This window comes from Oncorhynchus gorbuscha, linkage group LG04 (genome assembly GCF_021184085.1).
Source record: "Oncorhynchus gorbuscha isolate QuinsamMale2020 ecotype Even-year linkage group LG04, OgorEven_v1.0, whole genome shotgun sequence".
Taxonomy (NCBI): domain Eukaryota; kingdom Metazoa; phylum Chordata; class Actinopteri; order Salmoniformes; family Salmonidae; genus Oncorhynchus; species Oncorhynchus gorbuscha.
In genome coordinates this window covers 35,348,304-35,369,818 of record NC_060176.1, presented here as the reverse complement: position 1 = coordinate 35,369,818, position 21,515 = coordinate 35,348,304, and the positions used below count along the sequence as shown (strand labels likewise).

The 21,515-nt window shown below is 42.4% G+C and overlaps 1 protein-coding gene across 1 annotated transcript; it reads right to left on the bottom strand.

Moving 5' to 3' along the window:
• Positions 1–7,276: 7,276 nt before the first annotated feature.
• LOC124034004 (nucleus accumbens-associated protein 2) lies at positions 7,277–14,723 on the bottom strand. The gene is made up of 6 exons (XM_046346611.1): positions 14,585–14,723; positions 13,370–14,214; positions 13,075–13,248; positions 9,084–9,189; positions 8,787–8,884; positions 7,277–8,660 (listed from the first exon to the last, which is right to left on the bottom strand). Exons 2-6 carry the CDS (start codon positions 14,163–14,165, stop codon positions 8,095–8,097), a joined length of 1,740 nt encoding a protein of 579 aa, XP_046202567.1. The 5' UTR covers positions 14,166–14,214; positions 14,585–14,723; the 3' UTR covers positions 7,277–8,094.
• Between the last annotated feature and the right edge of the window lie 6,792 nt (positions 14,724–21,515).

The following is a 21,515-nucleotide window of genomic DNA, read 5'->3' as shown; positions in this document are numbered from 1 at the left end:
TAAATATAATACAGGAAGGCACAATTTAGTTTTGGGGAAGGGGGGGGGGTTTGGTGGGTAAGAATTTAAATTGTGCAGTATTTAGCAATAATAAGAGCCTAGTAGCAGCAGTTGGGATGTGTGTGTGCGTAGCATGAATATGTGTGTGTGTGCACGCGTATACAGTATCTGTGTGGCTGTGTATGTGAGTGAGTGCATGTTTGCTTAGGTGCAGAGAGTCAGTGCAGGTGGTCAGTCCAGTTCAAGTGTTCAGCAGTCTGATGCCTAGAAACTGTCTCTGAGTCTGTTGGTATCAGACCTCATTCTCCAGACTATAAGGGAGTGAACAGCTCTTCGCTGTGGTGTGTGGTGTCCTTGATGATGCTGCGGGGCTTCTTCAGGCACCGTTTCAAGTAGATGTCCTGGATGGGCAGGAGCATGGTCCCAGTGATGTACTGGGCCGTCTTCACCACACTGGAGGGTCTTGCTGTCGTGGATGGAGGAATTACCCTTACCAGGCAGTGATTGCAACCATTCAGGACACTCTCAATGGTGCAGCGGAAGTATTTGGAGAGGAGCCGGGTTGGCATGCGGAATATCGTCAGCCGCCTTAGGAGGTAGAGACGCTGTTGCGCCCTGTTGACAAGAGTGGTGGTGCTGTTGGTCCATGTCAAGTCCCTGGTGATGTGGAAACCGGGAACTTAAAACTGCTTACTCTTTTTACTGCAATCCCATATATGTGGATCAGGGCATGTGTCCGTCCTCTGCTTCCTTTTTTTTAACACATTTTTTTAATTTTGTTGGTCATTTTTTCAGAAGGGGGTTACAGGTACTGGTATAACATTCAAAGTCAAATCAATTCAGATGTATTCACTTATCATATTTGCCTTTCATATTTTTTTGTACCTGTGGGATGCCACTCGAAAGAAGAAAAAAAAACAACCAGAGAAATGCATACATACATAAAGAACAGTATCAATAGTTTTGTGTATCAACAGTTTTGTGTATCAACATTTTTGTAATACTTTTTATGCAAGGAAAATAAACAAAAAAGGCTCCGCCTCACCAAACCATTCCCCCACCCCCTCAGTCCATATCCACACACCTGCATCCTCCCTCCCTCCCCACCCAGAAACCATTTTCCCACCCCTTCCCACCCTACCAAGCACACCTCCTCCCGCATCTTCACTGAGCATTCTGTTGAAGGTTTAGACAATGGTTTTGCCTAACGAAGGAAATATATCTATTCCTAAATATAATATTTAAAATGGGAAACGATTGGGATTCAAGAGTAGAGTTGGGGTACTCTTTTCAGGTTCTTGAGGGGGAGTAGGGGAGATTTAGTTAGATTTATTTTATAACTTGAGCTGGAGTGGAATTTGTCTATGATCTTCAAAGCATTTGGGAGGGATTGAGATACATCTTCAGCGTATAATGAGATGATTTGAGCCGTAGAATTGAGGCAAATTGGTGTAACTTCTTTTGAATGTCGAATTGCCTGGGCCAGGGGCTTAATGGGGGTGATTCTACTAAGCTGTATATGGAATTGTTTTAAGAAGGTCATACCAGGGTTCGTTTTGTTCTTTCATATTAATTTAAATTATTATAATTTTAAGAACCCTTGATGTATAAAAAATATATTTAAAAAATAATATTTGATGACCAATGTTAAATATATATATATTTTTAACCCTTTTCTCCCAAATTTCATGATATTCCATTGATAGTTAGTCTTGTCTCATCGCTGCAACTTCCCTACAAACTCGGGAGAGGCGAAGGTCGAGAGTCGTGTGTCCTCCAAAACACGACCCAGTTTGATTAACAATTTTATTTGGCCTTACTATTATTAGCCCATACAAACGCATTGAATAACAGACCCCCCCCCCCCCCAAAAAAAACAGAACAAAGTCTGTTCTGAAGTGTCTGTCCTATATCTGAGAGATATAAGAAAGGTCAGGAAACATTTTCAATTTTTTTGTACATATTTAACACGTTATTTTTGTCACAAAACAGTCTCCATGTACAGCGCATTCGGGAAGTATTCAGACCCCTTGACATTTACTGCATTTTGTTACGTTACAGCCTTTTTCGAAAATAGATTAAATAAATGAAAATCTTCAATCAATCAATCTACACACAATACCCAATAATAACAAAGCAAAAAAACGTTTTATTTTATTTTTAGAAATGTCTTGCTAATTTGTTACAAATAAAAACAAAAATACCTTGTTTACGTAAGTATGAGACTCGAAACTGAGCTCAGGTGCATTCTGTTTCCATTGATCATCCTTGAAATGTTTCAACAACTTTATCCACCTATGGTGAAATTAATTGATTGGGAATAATTTGGAAAGGCACACACCTGTCTATACAAGGTCCCACAGTGCATGTCAAAGCAAAAAACAAGCCATGAGGACGAAGGAATTGTCCGTAGAGCGCCGAGAAAGGATTGTGTCAAGGCGCAGATCTGGGGAAGAGTACCAAAAAATGCCTGCAGCATTGAAGGTCCCCAAAAACACAGTGGCCTCTTAAATGAAAGAAGTTTGGAACCACCAAGAATCTTCCTAGAGCTGGCTGCCCGGCCAAACTGAGCAATCAGAAGGGCCTTTGTCAGGGAATGACCAAGAACCCGATGGTCACTTTGACAGAGATCAAGAATTCCTCCTTGGAGATGAGAGAAACTTCCAGAAGACAACGATCTCTGCAGCACTCCAGCAATCAGGCATGTATGGTAGGGTGGCCAGACGGAAGCCACTCCTCTGTAAAAGGCACATAACATCCCGCTTGGAGTTTACCAAAAGGCTCCTAAAGGACTCTCAGACCATGAGAAACAAGATTCTCTGGTCTGATGAAACCAAGATTGAACTCTTTAGCCTGAATGCCAAGCGTCAACGTCTGGAGGAAACCTGGCACCATCCCTACGGTGAAGCATGGTGGTGGCAGCATCATGCTGTGGGGATGGTTTTCAGCGGCAGGGACAGGGAGACTAGTCAGGATTGAAGGAAAGATTAACAGAGCAAAGTACAAAGAGGTCCTTGATGAAAACCTGCTCCAGAGCTCTCAGGACCTCAAAATGGGGAGAAGATTCACCTTCCAACAGGACAACGACCCTAATCACACAGCCAAGACAACGCAGGAGTAGCATTGGGACAAGTCTCTGAATGTCATTGAGTGTCCCAGCCAGAGCCCAGACTTGAACCCGATCGAACATCTCTGGAGAGACCTGAAAATAGCTGTGCAGCGACGCTCCCCATCCAACCTGACAGAGCTTGAGAGGATTTGCAGAGAAGATTGGGAGCAACTCCCCAAATACAGGTGTGCCAAGCTTGTAGCATCATACCCAAGAAGACTCGAGGCTGTAATCGCTGCCAAGGGTGCTTCAACAAAGTACTGAGTAAAGGGTCTGAATACTTACGTAAATGTGATATTTCAGTTTTTTTAAATCCATTTGCAAAAATGTCTGAACCTGAAAACCCTCATTATGGGGTATTGTGTTCAGATTGACGAGAGATAAAAACAATTTAATCCATTTCAGAACAAGGCTGTAAAGTAACAAAATCTGGAAGAAGTCAAGGGGTCTGAATAATTTCTGAATACAGCGTATGTTGGAGAGTATGTTGATCTCATTAGATTTGTCCCTCATGTCCAAAATGGCATTCATGTCTGTCCGAATAACCAGTTGGAATTCAGTCAATTCTAACAATATGCTGGTCAGAGAACTTTAAAAAAAAACTTGGGATCATATGAATTTGGAGCATACACATTGATAAAGGCAATTCTCTTCCCATTATGGACATTTAAGGTAAGCGATTCTGCCTTCTTGGTCTTCGCCTTCACCAGGGATACTGTGATTTTGAGTTTCTTATGCATCATTATGATAACACCCTTAGTTTTGTTTGGGGCTCATTAAAAAGCCGGCAGTTTGTACAAATGGTTCTCTATTCTATGTGCGTCCTTATGGAGAAAGTGTGTTTCTTGGAGCATTGCTATATCAATATGGTTTCTTGCTTGAATATCAAGACAGCTGGAATGTTTGATAGGATTACTAAAGCCTTTCAGATTCCATGAGACAATAGCTAGTGTTGCCATTGTTTTTCTAAAATGGAATTGTTATCCTTAGTGTTGATAAGATCATGGATGTAAAATAAAATAGCACGACCCACTGGGTCTCTATAAACCACCCCCCCCCCTTCCTCAGCCCCCTCCTTCCTATGTAGCTCCCAGCCCTCCTTCTCCTGTTCCCCCCACCCTCCTTCTCCTATTCCCCCAGCCCTCCTTCTCCTGTTCCCCCAGCCCTCCTTCTCCTGTTCCCCCAGTCCTCCTTCTCCTGTTCCCCCAGCCCTCCTTCTCCTGTTCCCCCAGCCCTCCTTCTCCTGTTCCCCCAGCCCTCCTTCTCCTGTTCTCCTGTTTCTCTGAAGCAGCAGGGGGGGTCTTAAGCTGTAACATTAAAAAAACACATTATTATTGTTAAATAAAACATAAAATAAGCAACCAATTTAGACCTTTACAGTTAAGTTTGCAGACTTGATGAGTAAGGGTGGGGAATGAAGAAAAAATAAAAGAAAATGAAAACAAAAACATGACAGATATGCAAGTCTAATGCCTAAACAGTCAAAAATAGGAGGAGCAATAGATCTTAATCCATGATATGCATAAATTATTAGCAATATGATTAGAATGACTTTAAACATATATTTGCCCTCCTTTAAGTGCTCTGTTCTATGTACAAAACAAATAAGAGGGTATGTGCAAAAAGTGAAGTCTATACTCTAGAGGCTGGGAAAGGAATCTGCCTAAATAGAGGGGGAAAGGAATCAACAAGAAGGAAAAAAGCAAAAACAAAACAGCTATTGTATAGTAGTAGCCCGTATTGGACTGGCCATCTCTCCTTGGCAGTAGCAAAACATCTATACAAAATGAAACATAAAATAGTAGAGGAATAGCTACTAAATTAAACTACTTGACTATATATAACTATATTGTCCATTGTTCATTAATTGGTGTGGTGCCATTACTGTGTAAATGTCCAGGACCATAGGCAATATACTTATAACAAGTTTAATGTTCAGCAATAATATTATTATTGTTCCTTGTACCCAAACATTAGGGGGTGTCATCATTGTCTTATGCTGAGGGCAGCATCATAGCCATAGGCTAGGCCGTGTGATTTTGCATGGATAGCATACCTTAAAAAATGTGCCAGTCATGAGGTTCCTTCTGTTGGCTTGTCCCGTTGTGTGTTGGGTTTGATGTGCTTCTTGAAGAAGTCTTGAGCTTCCTTGGCAGTAGAAAACATGTGTGTGGTGTTCTGGAAGGTCAAGAGGAGTTTTGTCGAGTGGATGAAGCCGAATCTCAGGTTTAGCTTGCGTAGCTGATATCGCACCTTGTCGTGGGTTTCCCTGTGTTTTAGCATTTTGGCACTCAGGTCTGGGTAGATGTTAATCCTCTTCCCTGCATAGTCAAATCCCCAGATTACACTACAAGGTGAACAATTCTCAGCTTTACTTCAAAGCTGTGGATCCGTACAATCATACAGTGAGAGCCGTTGGAGTTGACCGTTGCAGTGCTCACTGTTAATCAGCGACATGGGACCTCCCGCCTGAACAGCTCATAGAAAAGATTTTGCTCATGAAGGAAGTTGGGTTGACCGCCTCCACACCAGTTTCAAGTCCTGTGACCTGCACATTGAATTTACAGGAGTTTGATTATCCCTTCCAACTTAGCTTGCGCTGTTTCCAGGTCATGGAGTCACACCTCTGTCGCATTGGTTGCCTTCTCCAGGCTTTCCACTTTAGAATAGGTATCCACGTTAGCAGTGAGCACAGCCAATGATTCAATTATCGGTTTTTATTGTAAGACGAGGGCAGAGGTAATCTCCTCACAAACAATCTCTCGTATAGTAGTGGCCAGCTCTTTTTGTTGCCTGGTGTTGAGAGCCGCCATGCTCCCACAGTTGAATTGGGAGCACCACAATGTCGGTTTACTTACAACCTCCCTGTAGACTGACTCGTCATTGTTGGTTACCAGGCCTACAATTGTGGTGTCGTGAGCAAACTTGATGGAGTTGGTGTCATGCAAAGCCACGCAGTCATGGGTGAGTTAGTATAGAAGAGGTGTTGTTCCTGTGGTCTGCCCGTCAGGAAGTCCAGGACCCAGTTGCAGATGGTGCTGCCCAGACCCAGTGCTCTGAGCTTGGTGTCGAGCTTTGAGGGAACAATAGTGTTGAATGCTGAACTGTAGTCAATGAACAGGATTCTCACATAGGTGTTCCTCTTGTCCTGATGTGTTAGGGCCGTGTGAATAGCGATTGAAATGGGATCTTCCATGGATCTGTTGGAGCGGTAGGATAATTGGAGTGGGTCCAGTGTGCCTGGCATGCTGGCCTTGATGTGGGCCATGACCAGCCTCTCGAGGCACTTCATGATGACTGGGGTGAGTGAGACTGGTCGGTAGTCATTTGGGAATGTCACCTTGTTTTTCGTGGGCACTGAGACAATGGTAGTCTCTTGAAGCAGGTGAGGACTACAGCCAGGGAGAGGTTGAATATGTCTTAGAAGACGCTCACCAGCTGGTCAGCACACACTCTGAGAATGTGGCCAGGGATGCCAACTGGTCTGGCGGTTTTGTGAGTATTCACTCTTTCGAGAGTTTTCTTCACATCAGCCTCAGAGTGAAAGCACTTGGTTGTCCGGAGCAGCGAGTGTCTTCCTGGATGGCTCGGTATTGTCTGCCTCGAAGCGACCATAGAATGTGTTGAGCTCATCTGGGAGGGAGGCTTCGGTGGGCACCACACAGCTAGATTTGCCTTTGTAGTCTGTAGTCCTTGCCACGTGTCGCGAGTCTAGGTTGTCAAACATCAATTAAAGTTTGAGTCTGCACTGTCTTTTTGCATCACTTATGGATGAGGAGCTCGTAACTGCTTGCCTTGTACGCATCGCTCCCCACCGAGTCATCAGGGTCCGTTCTGCTGACATTGAATGCTGCAGTATGGGCTCTGAGCATGGTACGGAGATCTCTGTTGATCCAGGGTTTTTAGTTGGGGCATGTCCGGATTGCTATTGTGGGAACAATATCAACACATTTCCTAATGAAGCCTCTGATTGATGGTGTATATTCCTCAATGTTGATGGATGAGTCCTGGGTGGATGAATCTTTCAACATATTCCAATCAGTAATATCAAAACAGTACTGGATATAAGGTAAAGAACAGATCAATCTCACTGGGGCTATACCTTCAATGCATCGCAGTGGACCGACAGTTTGAAGCTGATTAAAATAAAGAAATATAGAAGCAATATTATGTGGCCTCCCCATTTTGTTATTGGTAATGTTTGTCTTATTCAGTGCCAACAGTTGATTATATAGATGAACATAATGTCACAGAGGTAATTAGGTGGAAGCAGAACAATTAGAAAACAGAATTCAATAAAGAAGTGTTTGTTGCACTTTATTTTAAGGAAGAGAAATTGCTTGGTATTTTCTAGGAAATTGTGAGGTATTAATGGGTACTTTCTGCTACTTACTTCAAAGACCTTTAAACTATTTGTAACTACCTGGTACCAAATGGTGCTGAGTGGTGCTACTTGCATTGAGCCTCAAATAAACAAATGTCGGTTATAGGTTATTATATTATAATTGTTTAATTGCATTTTACAATGCAATTTCTATGTATTTCTATTTCTATGTAAAATACCAGGTCATTTCTGTACTGTAAAATAAAGTGGTACCGGACTTTTGGTAGAAGTAGTGAGTCGTACATTATGACCAGTGGTGTAGTAGAGGGTAAATGCACATAAAAGACAACCCTAGACCTCTGGTCTTGTAGGCTTTACAAGAGTACAAACGACAACTAAAAACTCAACGTTTTTCCTTATTCGCCCCATGTCTGTTCACCCACCTTATCTATCAGCGAGTCCATCAAGGTGCCACAGTAGTAGCAATTCTTCTCTTCTCCTTCAAGGAATTATTATACTGCATTTCATTTTTTCATCAGTTTTCTTTTAAGTGCATGTCTGAACTGCAATTTCTGCAATGTTACATGCAGTTGAGTAGCCAAAGCTTAAATACACATACATAGACATATATAGATTGGTGGAGAAGAGGGATGTTAGGACCTCACTGGTCATCTTCTAGCAACTTGTCCTCCTGCTGTGCTGTGTGTTTGGAGGAGGGGGAGCCCCCGGCCCCAGCCTTACCCTGTGTGCTGAGGGAGGGGACCTCAGCTGCTTTCTCCAAGCACTCAGAGAGGCGTTCAGTTCCTTGGCCCGCCTGGGCTCCTCGTCCTCCTCGATCAGGCCCATGCTCTGTCTCGGACTCAGCCAGCTCTGCTGCTGCAGCCCCCTCCTCTGACCTGGTGGTTCCCACAAACTGCAGGTGAGGTAGGAGAGTCTCTTTGCGGCTCTCGGCGTAGAGCTGCTGTTCTAGGGTCAGGTAGGACGACGTCAGGTGTCTGAAGTCCATTTCAAAGGGCAAGGCCGACGACAGCACACTTGTCTGGGATGACGCACAGGCCCTGGACTGCCCCTTGCAGGAGCTTCTGCTGCTCTCCTTGGTCTCTGGGAGCATGGACTGGATCTTGGGCAGCCAGCGCTTTCGCACACGCCGGGCGTTTGTGCACATGTCGGCTGCAATCACGTTCATCTCACTCTCTTTGAAATTAGGTGCAAAGTTCTGGCAGTAGACTGCAAATGAGAGGAAAGAGACAAGACAACATTGAAAGAGATGCATATTGTCAACTTTACATACAGTGTTGAGCCAAATGAATCCAGTATGGTGTTTAACACCCGAGAAAACAGAAGGGCACCTACGTTTGACAGTGTTTAGGACTCGGTTGTCCAACGGTTTCCGGCTGGGATCATTGGTGGAGGAGCGAATTCCAGTTCCACAGCTATTGGCCAGTGTGTTTCTATGTATACAATAGCATAATCAGTATCCATATAGGGCTTTCCCTTTCTCCTTTCTACCATTTTCTCTGCCCCCCTCTCTCATTTTCTATGTCTAAAAAGACAAAATATGCTTTATAAAGAGCTAGGAGCCTGCTGCCTAGGTCCAGAATCTGGCTACGACAATAATTACAGATGCACTGTATAATTTAACAGTCTAACCTGTCAAAGAAGGTGGCGAGCAGCCGACGCAGCAGGACTTTGTGCTTAATGCCGGCACACAAATGACAGTTCATCAACTGGCCACGAGTCATATATACACCAGAACCTGGGGAAAAGGACAGAGCAATGCTGCTCACGTTCACATCCATGATGAAAACAATAAAATGGCGGGCCTCCCTAATGATCTCTATGTCCATGGTAACATCTCTGTGTTGTATGATACAGTTGTAAAGAAGAAAATATACTGTCTGCATGTGAGGGCTTGGGTCTTCAACACTACAACAGCCAATGGCCACTGACGTTTGAGTTTGTAAATTAAAAAAAATCTGCGGGAGGTCTAATTATTTGATTCTGAAAACCTGGAAATTGTATAATCTCAGCTCAGAGAGTCAAATCAGAAACTGAGAACAACACACAATGTGTGTCGTTCACAATGGCAAGCCGAACCAAACAAATGGACACACGGACAGCATTGCACATGCTGTAGAATTTAGATGAGCTGTAATCGGATGGAGGATCGGATATTGAGCTTGAGATCAACGTTTCTGATGAAGATTATTCATCTGATTCGAGACTCTGCCTCTGATGCCTGAGCCTCGCCGCAGCAAAACCAGAACAGGGCCAACTGAGACGGTGATCCTACCTGCCACAGTGAGACGAGTCTGGCAGAGAAAACTAGCCTGTGCAGAACAGTGAACAAACAGAGACTGGAGCTTCCGCCCTCTGCACAAAACAACATACCAGCGGAGCTTTACTCCACATCAGTGATGGAGAGTGGTAAAAGCGACACTCACAGTGTACAGATGGAAAATAAACAAGAGTGTTTGCAATCCTCAGCACCATGCATCCCACTGTTGCCATCAGCAGTTACCAGAAGAAGACATCGGAGACAGTGACAGACTACAATCGCACAAAGGTATGTAGCTCTGCTACATACAGATAGCCTTTCCATCTGCCATGCAACAAATATTTTCTCCTTTCATTATATTGTCTTACGTTAATATTATTGATATTACTATTAGTTTTATTATATATAATTCAAACCTTTTCTGTTCTATTTTTTTTATGCAATAGCTTGGTGTGGATGCACTCGACCAGATGGCAAGACTGTACTCTGTAAAAGGAGGTACTTGCCGCTGGCCTGTTGCAGTGTCCTACAACGTGATTGACGTGGCTGCTATCAATGCGCATGTGTTGTACAAGCAATGCCTTGACAAGATAGTCAGCAGAGACTTCATCATGGACCTGGCATGTGAGCTTCGTGAGAACCACATGAACACCAAGAAAGCAGCTACAGCCGCCAAGGCAGCAGCGCGTCCTGCTCTCCCTCTTCCCTTTCCGAGCTCCCACTCGGGAAAAAGAGGACAATGTCAAATTGCGTTGTTTAAAAAAAATATATTGTCATTGATATATTTCCACAACTTTTTCTTTATGTAATTCATCCTTTACAATTGTTCATGCACTGGTGGTTTTATTTAGGAATACATCAAATCACTTCACATGAGCACCTGACTGGTTATATTATTATATATTTTTGTTTTCTACTTTGTCAGAGAAGCTGTAACTGGACTGTAATACTTACTATAACTATTACTAATCTACAAATAAAGTTGCTCAAATGTATTGCACTAATGTTATTATTGTAATGGAAACGAAAATAGGCTGTATGCCTACCTTTTTCGGTAGGACTTTGTAGAATTATTTTAAAAAATATCCTTGACTCTATCCAAAAAAAAAACTATTGTTTTTATATCTAGTCATATACAGTGGGGCAAAAAAAGTATTTAGTCAGCCACCAATTGTGCAAGTTCTCCCACTTAAAAAGATGAGAGAGGCCTGTAATTTTCATCATAGTACACTTCAACTATGACAGACAAAATGAGAATTTTTTTCTCCAGAAAATCACATTGTATGATTCTTTATGAATTTATTTGCAAATTATGGTAGAAAATAAGTATTTGGTCACCTACAAACAAGCGAGATTTCTGGCTCTCACAGACCTGTAACTTCTTCTTTAAGAGGCTCCTCTGTCCTCCACTCGTTACCTGTATTAATGGCACCTGTTTGAACTTGTTATCAGTATAAAAAGACACCTGTCCACAACCTAAAACAGTCACACTCCACTGAATCTGCAATAGGTAAGCAGCTTGGTTTGAAGAAATCATCTGTGGGAGCAATTATTAGGAAATGGAAGACATACAAGACCACTGATAATCTCCCTCGATCTGGGGCTCCACACAAGATCTCACACCGTGGGGTCAAAATGATCACAAGAACGGTGAGCAAAAATCCCAGAACCGCACGGGGGGACCTAGTGTATGACCTGCAGAGAGCTGGGACCAAAGTAACAAAGCCTACCATTAGTAACACACTATGCCGCCAGGGACTCAAATCCTGCAGTGCCAGACGTGTCCCCCTGCTTAAGCCAGTACATGTCCAGGCCTGTCTGAAGTTTGCTAGAAGGCTTTGGATGATCCAGAAGAATATTGGGAGAATGTCATATGGTCAGATGAAACCAAAATAGAACTTTTTGGTAAAAACTCAACTCGTCGTGTTTGGAGGACAAAGAATGCTGAGTTGCATCCAAAGAACGCCATAACTACTGTGAAGCATGGGGGTGGAAACATCATGCTTTGGGGCTGTTTTTCGGCAAAGGGACCAAGACGACTGATCCATGTAAAGGAAAGAATGAATGGGGCCATGTATCGTGAGATTTTGAGTTAAAACCTCCTTCCATCAGCAAGGGCATTGAAGATGAAACATGGCTGGGTCTTTCAGCATGACAATGATCCCAAACACACCGCCCGGGCAACGAAGGAGTGGCTTCATAAGAAGCATTTCAAGGTCCTGGAGTGGCCTAGCCAGTCTCCAGATCTCAATCCCATAGAACATCTTTGGAGGGAGTTGAAAGTCCGTGTTGCCCAGCAACAGCCCCAAAACATCACTGCTCTAGAGGAGATCTGCATGGAGGAATGGGCCAAAATACCAGCAACAGTGTGTGAAAACCTTGTGAAGACTTACAGAAAATGTTTGACCTCTGTCATTGCCAACAAAGGGTATATAACAAAGTATTGAGATCAACTTTTTTTATTGACCAAATACTTATTTTCCACCATAATTTGCAAATAAATTTATAAAAGATCCTACAATGTGATTTTCTGGAGTTTTTTTCTCTCATTTTGTCTGTCATAGTTCAAGTGTACCTTTGCCTCTCTCATCTTTTTAAGTGGGAGAACTTGCACAATTGGTGGCTGACTAAATACTTTTTTGCCCCACTGTATATACTTCCACAAATATTTATTCATGCAATTAATCCTTTACAATTATTCATGCACTGGCACTTCTGTTGAGGAATATGGCAAATCATTTCACCTGCACACCTGGATTTTCTGTTTCTACTTTGTCAAAAGAATCTGTAATACTTATTATAACTCTATTACTAATCAAATCTAGAAATAAATGTATCAAATGTATTACACTAATGTTTTACATTTACATTTAAGTCATTTAGCAGACGCTCTTATTATAAAGGAAATTAAAATAGGCTTTACGTTTTTCAGTAGAACTTAGTAGAATTATAAAAAATAAAAAACTTGACACCATCTAAACAAATAACTATTGTTATATTTTTACATGTATGTATATATATATATATATATATATATATATATATATATATATATATATATATATATATATATATATATATATATATATATATATATATTCTATTAGTATTTTTTTATAGAGTTTAACCTTTACAATATATTTTCAAGAGTTGGTGCTTATGTTTGCACACCTTGCAGGTTGATATTCATCTGATGCGGACGCTAAAGGGGACTCCCGGCAATGTTCTCTAGCGGGTCCTTAAAGACGGAAAGGCCCAGCGGTTCTAGTGTTAACTGAGTCAGTGCTTGAGGCGAGCTGAGATGCACCATAGACATACATATTATAGAGTGGCCTATATCAGGGGTCACTGCTTATGTCTTACCTCCCACCAGCTCCACCTTCTCCCCGGGATCCCCTTCTGTGTACAGGGTGGGATGGCAGCGGTAGCCAATCTGGCTGATGAGACTGGGTGGCAGCGCCATCGTGTCCCTGCCGATCAGCACACAGCGCCTCTCAGTGGCCAGAGGTAGGGACAACACGTCCAACTTATCCTGCACTGGGGGGAACAAGTGGAGGCAGAATTTCAATACTAGACAGTGTATTCTAAAGCTGAAGTTGTGTTTCAAATGAGAACTACTGGTGCTTCAAAAAAGTAACACAGAGGATGGATAATTTACTGCTGTAGGAGTTGGTTGGGTGCCCATAATTCTGCCCATAAACCCCGTTTGTATTGCTGCTGCCGTAGAACTCCTCTTCAAACTCCTCCTCGTTGGGGTGGGAAGTGGGGCTGTCAGTGGCTGGGAGGCTGGAGGCCCCTGGGCTAGAGCGCTCACCAGAGGCCATAGGGTACGACTGTACTCCGGGTACAATACCACTCCCTCCTGCCCTCATGTAACATTGCGCACTGCTCCTTGTGGTGTAGCCCTTGAGGCCCTTAGCTGTGTGCTCCTCACTCATTGGGGACTCACATCTTTCCTGCTTAATCCTACAAGTGGCCATTAGTGTGTCGCCTGGCAACAGGGCCGGATGGCTGTAGTTGGGGCTTGACGGTTCGAAGCCCAGATCCTCGGTGGTGGCCGTCTGGGAATCGCAGTGTGGAGAGTTGGCCTTTAGCATGAGATTCATCCTGCGCTCCACAATGTTCTGGATCTGGAGGTAGCCGGCCGTGTACATGAGCACGAGCTGTTCGCTGGCGGCCATGGTCAGCCTGCCCGTGTAGCAGAAGGAGAGGATCTGCTGGAAGCAGGACGGGGTGACCGAGGAGGGTAGTTCAAACATGCCCTGAGAGCTGCCACTGAACAAGTCTCTGAAGTAGAGGCTGCTGGCAGCCAGCACGGCGCGGTGGGCCTTAAAGGACTGGCCGTTGACCATGACAGCCACATCACAGTACTGGCCCTGCAGGCGCTGCTCGTTCAGACTCTCCAGCACAGAGCTGCCAAAGTTGGGGATCTCCACATGCAGGAGCTGGGACATTATGATGAGAGCAGGTCTTCACTGGAGACAGGACCGGCTGAAAGGGCATCTGCCGACAAAGACAGATGGAGGAGATGGAAAAAAAAGTTATCCACATTCAGACAATACAACATGCATATTAATATTCTATTTAAAAAAGAGTAAGAGTTCACAGTATCTTTGCAACTATTTCCAACAAAAAATGTCAGTAAGCTAACATTTATTTTCCAGAACTTATACAGTTAATACAGAGGAATGAGATGCAAGTTTTGAACTGCTCTGCATATGCTTTCAGGTATTCAATAGACTGTACTAACTGTTACCTGCACAGAAAGTCAGCCAACACTCATCCTCCTATTACAAACAGTCTCAAACCTGTACTGCACAGTCCTCTCTAAACAAGTCAAACATAAATTCAGAATAAAGATAAGGTTGCCCACCAGAAAGAACAGAAGCACTCCAATTCTCTCCTTCTCCATTCGAGACTGAGGTGGTAGAAGAGGGTGAGGTTCTCTATGCACAATCAATGCAACGTCTAGCGTATGTGTCACAGGGAAAGGGGGGTAGGCTATAGACACAGACAGAGGAAGGGAGGGTGTGAGACGGAGAGGAGGAGTCATTTAAGGACATAGAGAGAGCTAATGCGGATAACTGCCCTGCAGAGGGTGACTGTGTACTATAGAGCTGGGAAATGGAGACATGTATTACATACCTCATCTGTTTCAGAGATTAATAAGACAGAAGATTGATTGTTACTGAGACCGTCTAAAATACAGAGGACAGATGAAGAGCTCCGGCATACGGGTTGTCACGCACACTATGGTATAATACTGTCGACTTATGTTCTTTACAGTAGATGATCTACACTGTGTGATCAGACAGCCTGTGTGCCAAGACTTGGGCAAATGCACAGCGCTGCAATGCAGTGCCTGTCCCAACTTGGCATGCTGAGTACATAGTGTGCATACTGCGTCTATGTGCCAACTAGGAGCCAGACACACAGGACACTGCACACAAATGACTACTCGTCTGTGATTAAAGAAAGAGCTGGATGTGCCTGTTATTTCTTATAATATGGCAAGGATAACTCATAGGTTATGGAGGATAAGTGGGTATTATCCGATACTGCTGGGATTATTGTCTAAAGACTATATTGAAAATGATATTATTGCAATTAAAGATTGAGGAAGGGCATGAAAACTTGATTTTGAAAGTCAGCTTCTGATTATCTAGCCAGCATTAATGTAGGATTTGTACTGCAGTGATAATCTAATGGTTATCTGCAGATGTGATGTTAGTAGTGGACTGATGAATAATAATATGTATTTTTCTAATGAATTGACACCCCTCCAAACATAGGCTAGAGGTAAAAGGATTTTGATATATTAAAAGGCACAATCTGTAATTTCAACAGCCTGACCCTGCCACTGTAAATTAATAGAGCTGAGGAAATGTAACCACTTTTAGATTCATTTGGAGCTATGGATACAACACCAACATCATAGTTTTAAACATGGTGGGGCAATTGTAAAGTGCTATTGCGTGTCAGCGCCAGATTTCTAACAGTGGTCACAACCGGAGCTTCACAATGAGCTAATAACAATCTTGATTGCACATAAACAAGAAAGGGTAACACTTTACAATACGGTTCCATTTGTAAAGGGTTTGTAATAGTTATTAACTGTTAATTAATCATTTGTAAATGCATTATCAGCCATTAATAAATGGGTTATAACAAATTGATCAAAACAGTGTGATAGCCAGTCAGTGCTTGCCAAATAGTGAGCTACTATTTACCTCCAACTATTAACCATTTATAAATACACTTACAAATGCGTATAATATTGAACGCTTATGTACTGTATCATGCAAACTTTTTCCCAATGGTTTCATAGTTAAACAATATTTATTTTCTCACTTTTGGATGTGATGCATTCTTGCTCTGTTCCGGGAACAGAAATGTTTGGTTTCAGACCAAAGGTCAACTCCCACAATGGGTCTTACATCTGAAACCCTGATGATACATTGGTACACTTTAACTCTATATCTCAAGATCTCAAGTAATATTATTGGTGTGGTTTGCGGGTTTCTGAAAAATACCCTGTGAAACAGGCTTGAAATAAAGACGACCTAGAACGTGCCCAGAATGTTGTTGACACTGACATCATGTGACAGTGCGTCGTGAAGAATCATGATGGACGAGGTTATGAGAAGTGTGCAAAGGCCAGAGAGAAGAGATTGGCGCGAAAGAAACGTTCACAAGATAGGATTTCTCCTGTGTGAAAATGTGTATGTAATTTGTTTCACTTTTGAATAAAGAAGTTCTGCTGTATAATTTAGCATGCTGCTCAGCTAGCTAACGTTTGCTAGCACCTCTGTCATACCTAGCTAGCTACGAAATATTAACCACAGATAGACATTTCACTGGAATGCATTTCAATTAACAGGTGTGCCTTCTTAAAAGTTAATTTGTGGAATTTCTTTCCTTCTTTATGCTTTTGAGCCAATCAGTTGTGTTGTGACAAGGTATGGGGTGGTATACAGAAGATAGCCCTATTTGGTAAAAGACTAAATCCATATTATGGCAATCTGGAAAATTTCAAGAACTTTGAAAGTTTCTTCAAGTGCAGTAGCAAAAACCATCACAAGCACTATGATGAAACTGGCTCACACGAGGACCGCCACAGGAATGGAAGACCCAGAGTTAACTCTGCTGAAGAGTTCAAGTAACAGACACATCTCAACATCAACTGTTCAGAGGAGACTGTGGATCAGGCCTCCATGGTCGATTTGCTGCAAAGAAACCACTACTAAAGGACACCAATAAGAAGAGACTTGCTTGGGCCAAGAAACACGTGCAATGGACATTAGTCCGGTGGAAATTTGTCCTCTGGAGTCCAAATTGGAGATATTTGATTCCAACCGCCATGTCTTTGTGAGACACGGTGTGGGCGAACGGATGATTGCCGCATGTGTATTTCTGACTATAAAGCATGAAGGAGGTGTTATGGTGTTGGGGTGCTTTGCTGGTGACACTGTCTGTGATTTATTTAGAATTCAAGGCACACTTAATTAACTAGCATGCCTACCACAGCATTCTTCAGAGATACACCATCCCATCTGGTTTGGGCTTAGGGCGACTATCATTTGTTTTTCAACAGGATAATGACCCAACACACCTCTAGGCTGTGTAAGGGCTATTTTACCAAGGAGAGTGATGGAGTGTTGCATCAGATACATGGCCTCCACAATCCCCCGACCTCAACCAAATTGAGATGGTTTGGGATGAGTCGGACAGCAGAGTGAAGGAAAAGCAGGCAACAAGTGCTCAGCATATGTGGGAACGCATTCAAGACTGGATAAGCATTCCGGGTGAAGCTGGTTGAGAGAATGCCAAGAGTGTGCAAAGCTGTCAAGGCAAAGGGTAGCTACTTTAAAGAATCTGAAATATAAAATCTATTTTGATTAATATTTTTTTGTTTACGACATGATTCCATGTGTTATTTCACAGTTTTGATGTCTTCACTATTTATTCTACAATGTAGAAAATAAAGAATAACCCTTGAATGAGTATGTGTTCTAACATTTTTGACTGGTAGTGTATATACATTTTGGTAACTCCGTTATGTTTGTAGGTTTGTCACTTTAAAATAAGGTACACTCAGATCTTAGACATACAGTACTCATCACTACATACATGTGAGAAGATTCAACACTTTATTAAACATGTTCAGTCAATGAATGGTGGGTATAAAGACCAAAACGTTCAACGTTGTGAGAGGATACCTCCTCCATTGTTTCCCCAACCGAAGGTATTACAGTTACCATTTCACACCAGAACATTCACCATACTTGGACTATCACAGAGATGTGATGTTGATTGAGTAATGTCGATGATGTAAATTTGACCAGAGCATCAGGGTTTCAAAGGTCGGTCAAGATACATCATGAAAACCAACCTCTTCAGTTCCTGGGTCAGAGCAACAATGCATCATCACACCTATAAAAAGGGAGACATGAACTATTCAGCTACTGAAAATAAGGTTGCATGATGATACAGAAGGGTTCAACTTATAAGCATTTGTAAGTGCATTTATAAATGGTTAATAACGGGAGGTAAATATTGTTTCTGTATTTATTATGGATCCCCATTAGCTGCCAAGGCATCAGGTACTCTTCCTGGGGTGCAGCAACATAAGACAGTTACATACTACATGACATGACATTTCATAACACCTTACCCAACACATTCAGTGTTCCCTCAGGTCACCACCACAAAGTTACAATACAACATCCATGTGCACATGTGTGTAGAGTTTGTGTCTTATCTTGTGTATGCCTGTGCCTGGGGATTGTGAAGAGACCTTTGGTGGCATGTCTTGTGGGGTATGCATCGGTGTCCATATGCTAGTAGTTTAAAACAGACACCTCAGTGCAATTCAGCATGTCAACACTTTTTACAAAAACAAGTAATGATTTAGTATCTCCTCCACTTTGAGCAATGAGAGCTTTACATGCATATCATTAATGTTATCTCTCCGTGTACATTTAATGGCCAGCCATGCTGCCCTGTTCTGGGCAAATTGTAATTTTCCGAGGTCCCTCCTTGTGGCACCTGACCACACGACTGAACAGTAGTCCAGGTGCGACAAAACTAGAGCCTGTAGGACCTGTCTTGATAGTGTTGTTAAAAAGGCAGAGTGCACTTTATCATGGACAGATTTATCCCATTTTAGCTACTGTTGTATCATGTTTTGACCATGACAGTTAAAAAGTCAGGGTTAATCCAAGCAGTTTATTCCCCTCAACTTGCTCAATTTCCACATGATTTAGTACAATATTTAGTTGAGGTTTATGATTTAGTGAATGATTTGTCCCAACTACAATGCTTTTGGAAATATTTAGGACTAAATTATTCCTTGCCACCCATTCTGAAACTATCTGCAGCAGTTTGTTGAGTGTTGCAGTCATTTCACTCGCTATAGTGACGTGTATAGTGTTGAGTCATCCGCATGTATAGCCACACTGGCTTTACTCAAGGCCAGGGGCATGTCATTAGTAAAGATTTTAAAAAGTATGTGGCCTAGACAGCTGCCCTGGGGAATTCGTGATTATACCTGGATATTGAAGAGGCTCCCAATAAAAGAACACCCTCTGTGTTCTGTTAGACAGGTAACTCTATCCACAATATAGGATAGGGTGTAAAGCCATAACATCTACGTTTTTCTATTGACAGACTATGATCAATAATATAAAAAGCCGCACCGCAGTCTAACACAACAGCTCCCATAATCTTTTTATCATCAATTTCACTCTTCAGTCAATCTTCAGTCATTTGTCTGAGTGCTGTGCTTGAATGTCCTTCTATAATCTATACGCGTGCTGAAAGTCTGGCAATTTATTTACAGTAAAAAAGCATTGTATTTGGTCACACATTTTTTTCCCAGAAGATTACTAAGGGTTCTTAATAGGTTGATAGGTCGGCTATTTGAGCCAGTAAAGGGGGCTTTACTAATCTTGCTTAGCGGAAAAACCTTTGCTTCTCTCCAGGCCTGAGGGTACACACTTTCAAGTAGGCTTAAATTGAAGATGGGGCAAATTGGAGTGGCAATACCATCTGCTATTATCCTCAGTAACTTTCTATCCAAGTTGTCAGACTCCAGTGGCTTGTCATTGTTAGACCATTTTTTCCACTTCTTTCACACTCACAATTTACAAAATTCAAATGTCATAATTTGAACAGTTATACTTATGCATGTCATGCCTACATTTGCTAATCTTGCCAATGGAAGTAGTTGGCAATATCAGTGGGTTTTGTGAAGAATGAGCCATCTGATTTAATGAAAGGAGATGAATTTGCATTTTGCCAAAATTTGAAGGTGTTCCAAATCTTATCATTATTTATGTAATTTCTTTGTTTCATAGCGTAGTTTCTTCTTTTAATTCAGTTTAGTGACACGATTTCTCAATTTGCAGTACATTTGCCAATCGGTACTGCAGCCAGACTTATTTGCCATTCCTTCTGTTATTTACAGTTGAAGTGGGAAGATTACATACACGTAGTTTGGAATCATTAAAACTCATTTTCCAACCACTCCACAAAATTCTTGTTAACAAACTATAGTTTTGGCAAGTCCGTTAGGACATCTACAATGTGCATGAAAAGTCATTTTTCCAACAATTGTTTATAGACAGATTATTTCACTTATAATTAATTCACTGTATCACAATTCCAGGTCAGATGTTTACATAGACTAAGTTGACTGTGCCTTTAAACAATTTGGAAAATCTCAGAAAGTTGTGTCATGGCTTTAGAAGCTTCTGATTGGCTAATTGTCCTGTACTCATGCTCCTGGATAGCACAACATTTTTGCTCCAGGATCTGAGACATTTCTCACCATTGAGCTGCCCAATACAACGACCAGAGAAAGGAGTGGAGAAATCCTCCTATTCCCACCCCTTAGACAATTTGTTGAACCTTTCACCAGCCCACGAGAAGCAGGATAGCGTACGCTCGCTGCTCCCGGCGATAGGTCCAGACCTCCTATAGCAGGCAGTGCGCTGTCAGCTCGAGAGAGAGGAGCGAAACTCGACAACGAAGCCGCTGCCGGAGTCAATATACACTGCTAAAAAAAAAGGGAACACTAAAATAACACATCCTAGATCTGAATGAATGAAATATTCTTATTAAATACTTTTTTCTTTATATAGTTGAATGTGCTGACAACAAAATCACACAAAAATTATCAATGGAAATCAAATTTCATCAACCCATGGAGGTCTGGATTTGGAGTCACACTCAAAATTAAAGTGGAAAACCACACTACAGGCTGATCTAACGTTGATGTAATGTCTTTAAAACAAGTCAAAATGAGGCTCAGTAGTGTGTGAGGCCTCCACGTGCCTGTATGACCTGACCTCCCTACAACGCCTGGGCATGCTCCTGATGAGGTGGTGGATGGTCTCCTGAGGGATCTCCTCCCAGACCTGGACTAAAGCATCCGCCAACTCCTGGACAGTCTTTGGTGCAACGTAGCGAGACATGATGTCCCAGATGTGCTCAATTGGATTCAGGTCTGGGGAACGGGCGGGCCAGTCCATAGCATCAATGCCTTCCTCTTGCAGGAACTGCTGACACACTCCAGCCACATGAGGTCTAGCATCGTCTTGCATTAGGAGGAACCCAGGGCCAACCGCAACAGCATATGATCTCACAAGGGGTCTGAGGATCTCATTTTGGTACCTAATGGCAGTCAGGCTACCTCTGGCGAGCACATGGAGGGCTGTGCGGCCCCCCAAAGAAATGCCACCCCACACCATGACTGACCCACCGCCAAACCGGTCATGCTGGAGGATGTTGCAGGCAGCAGA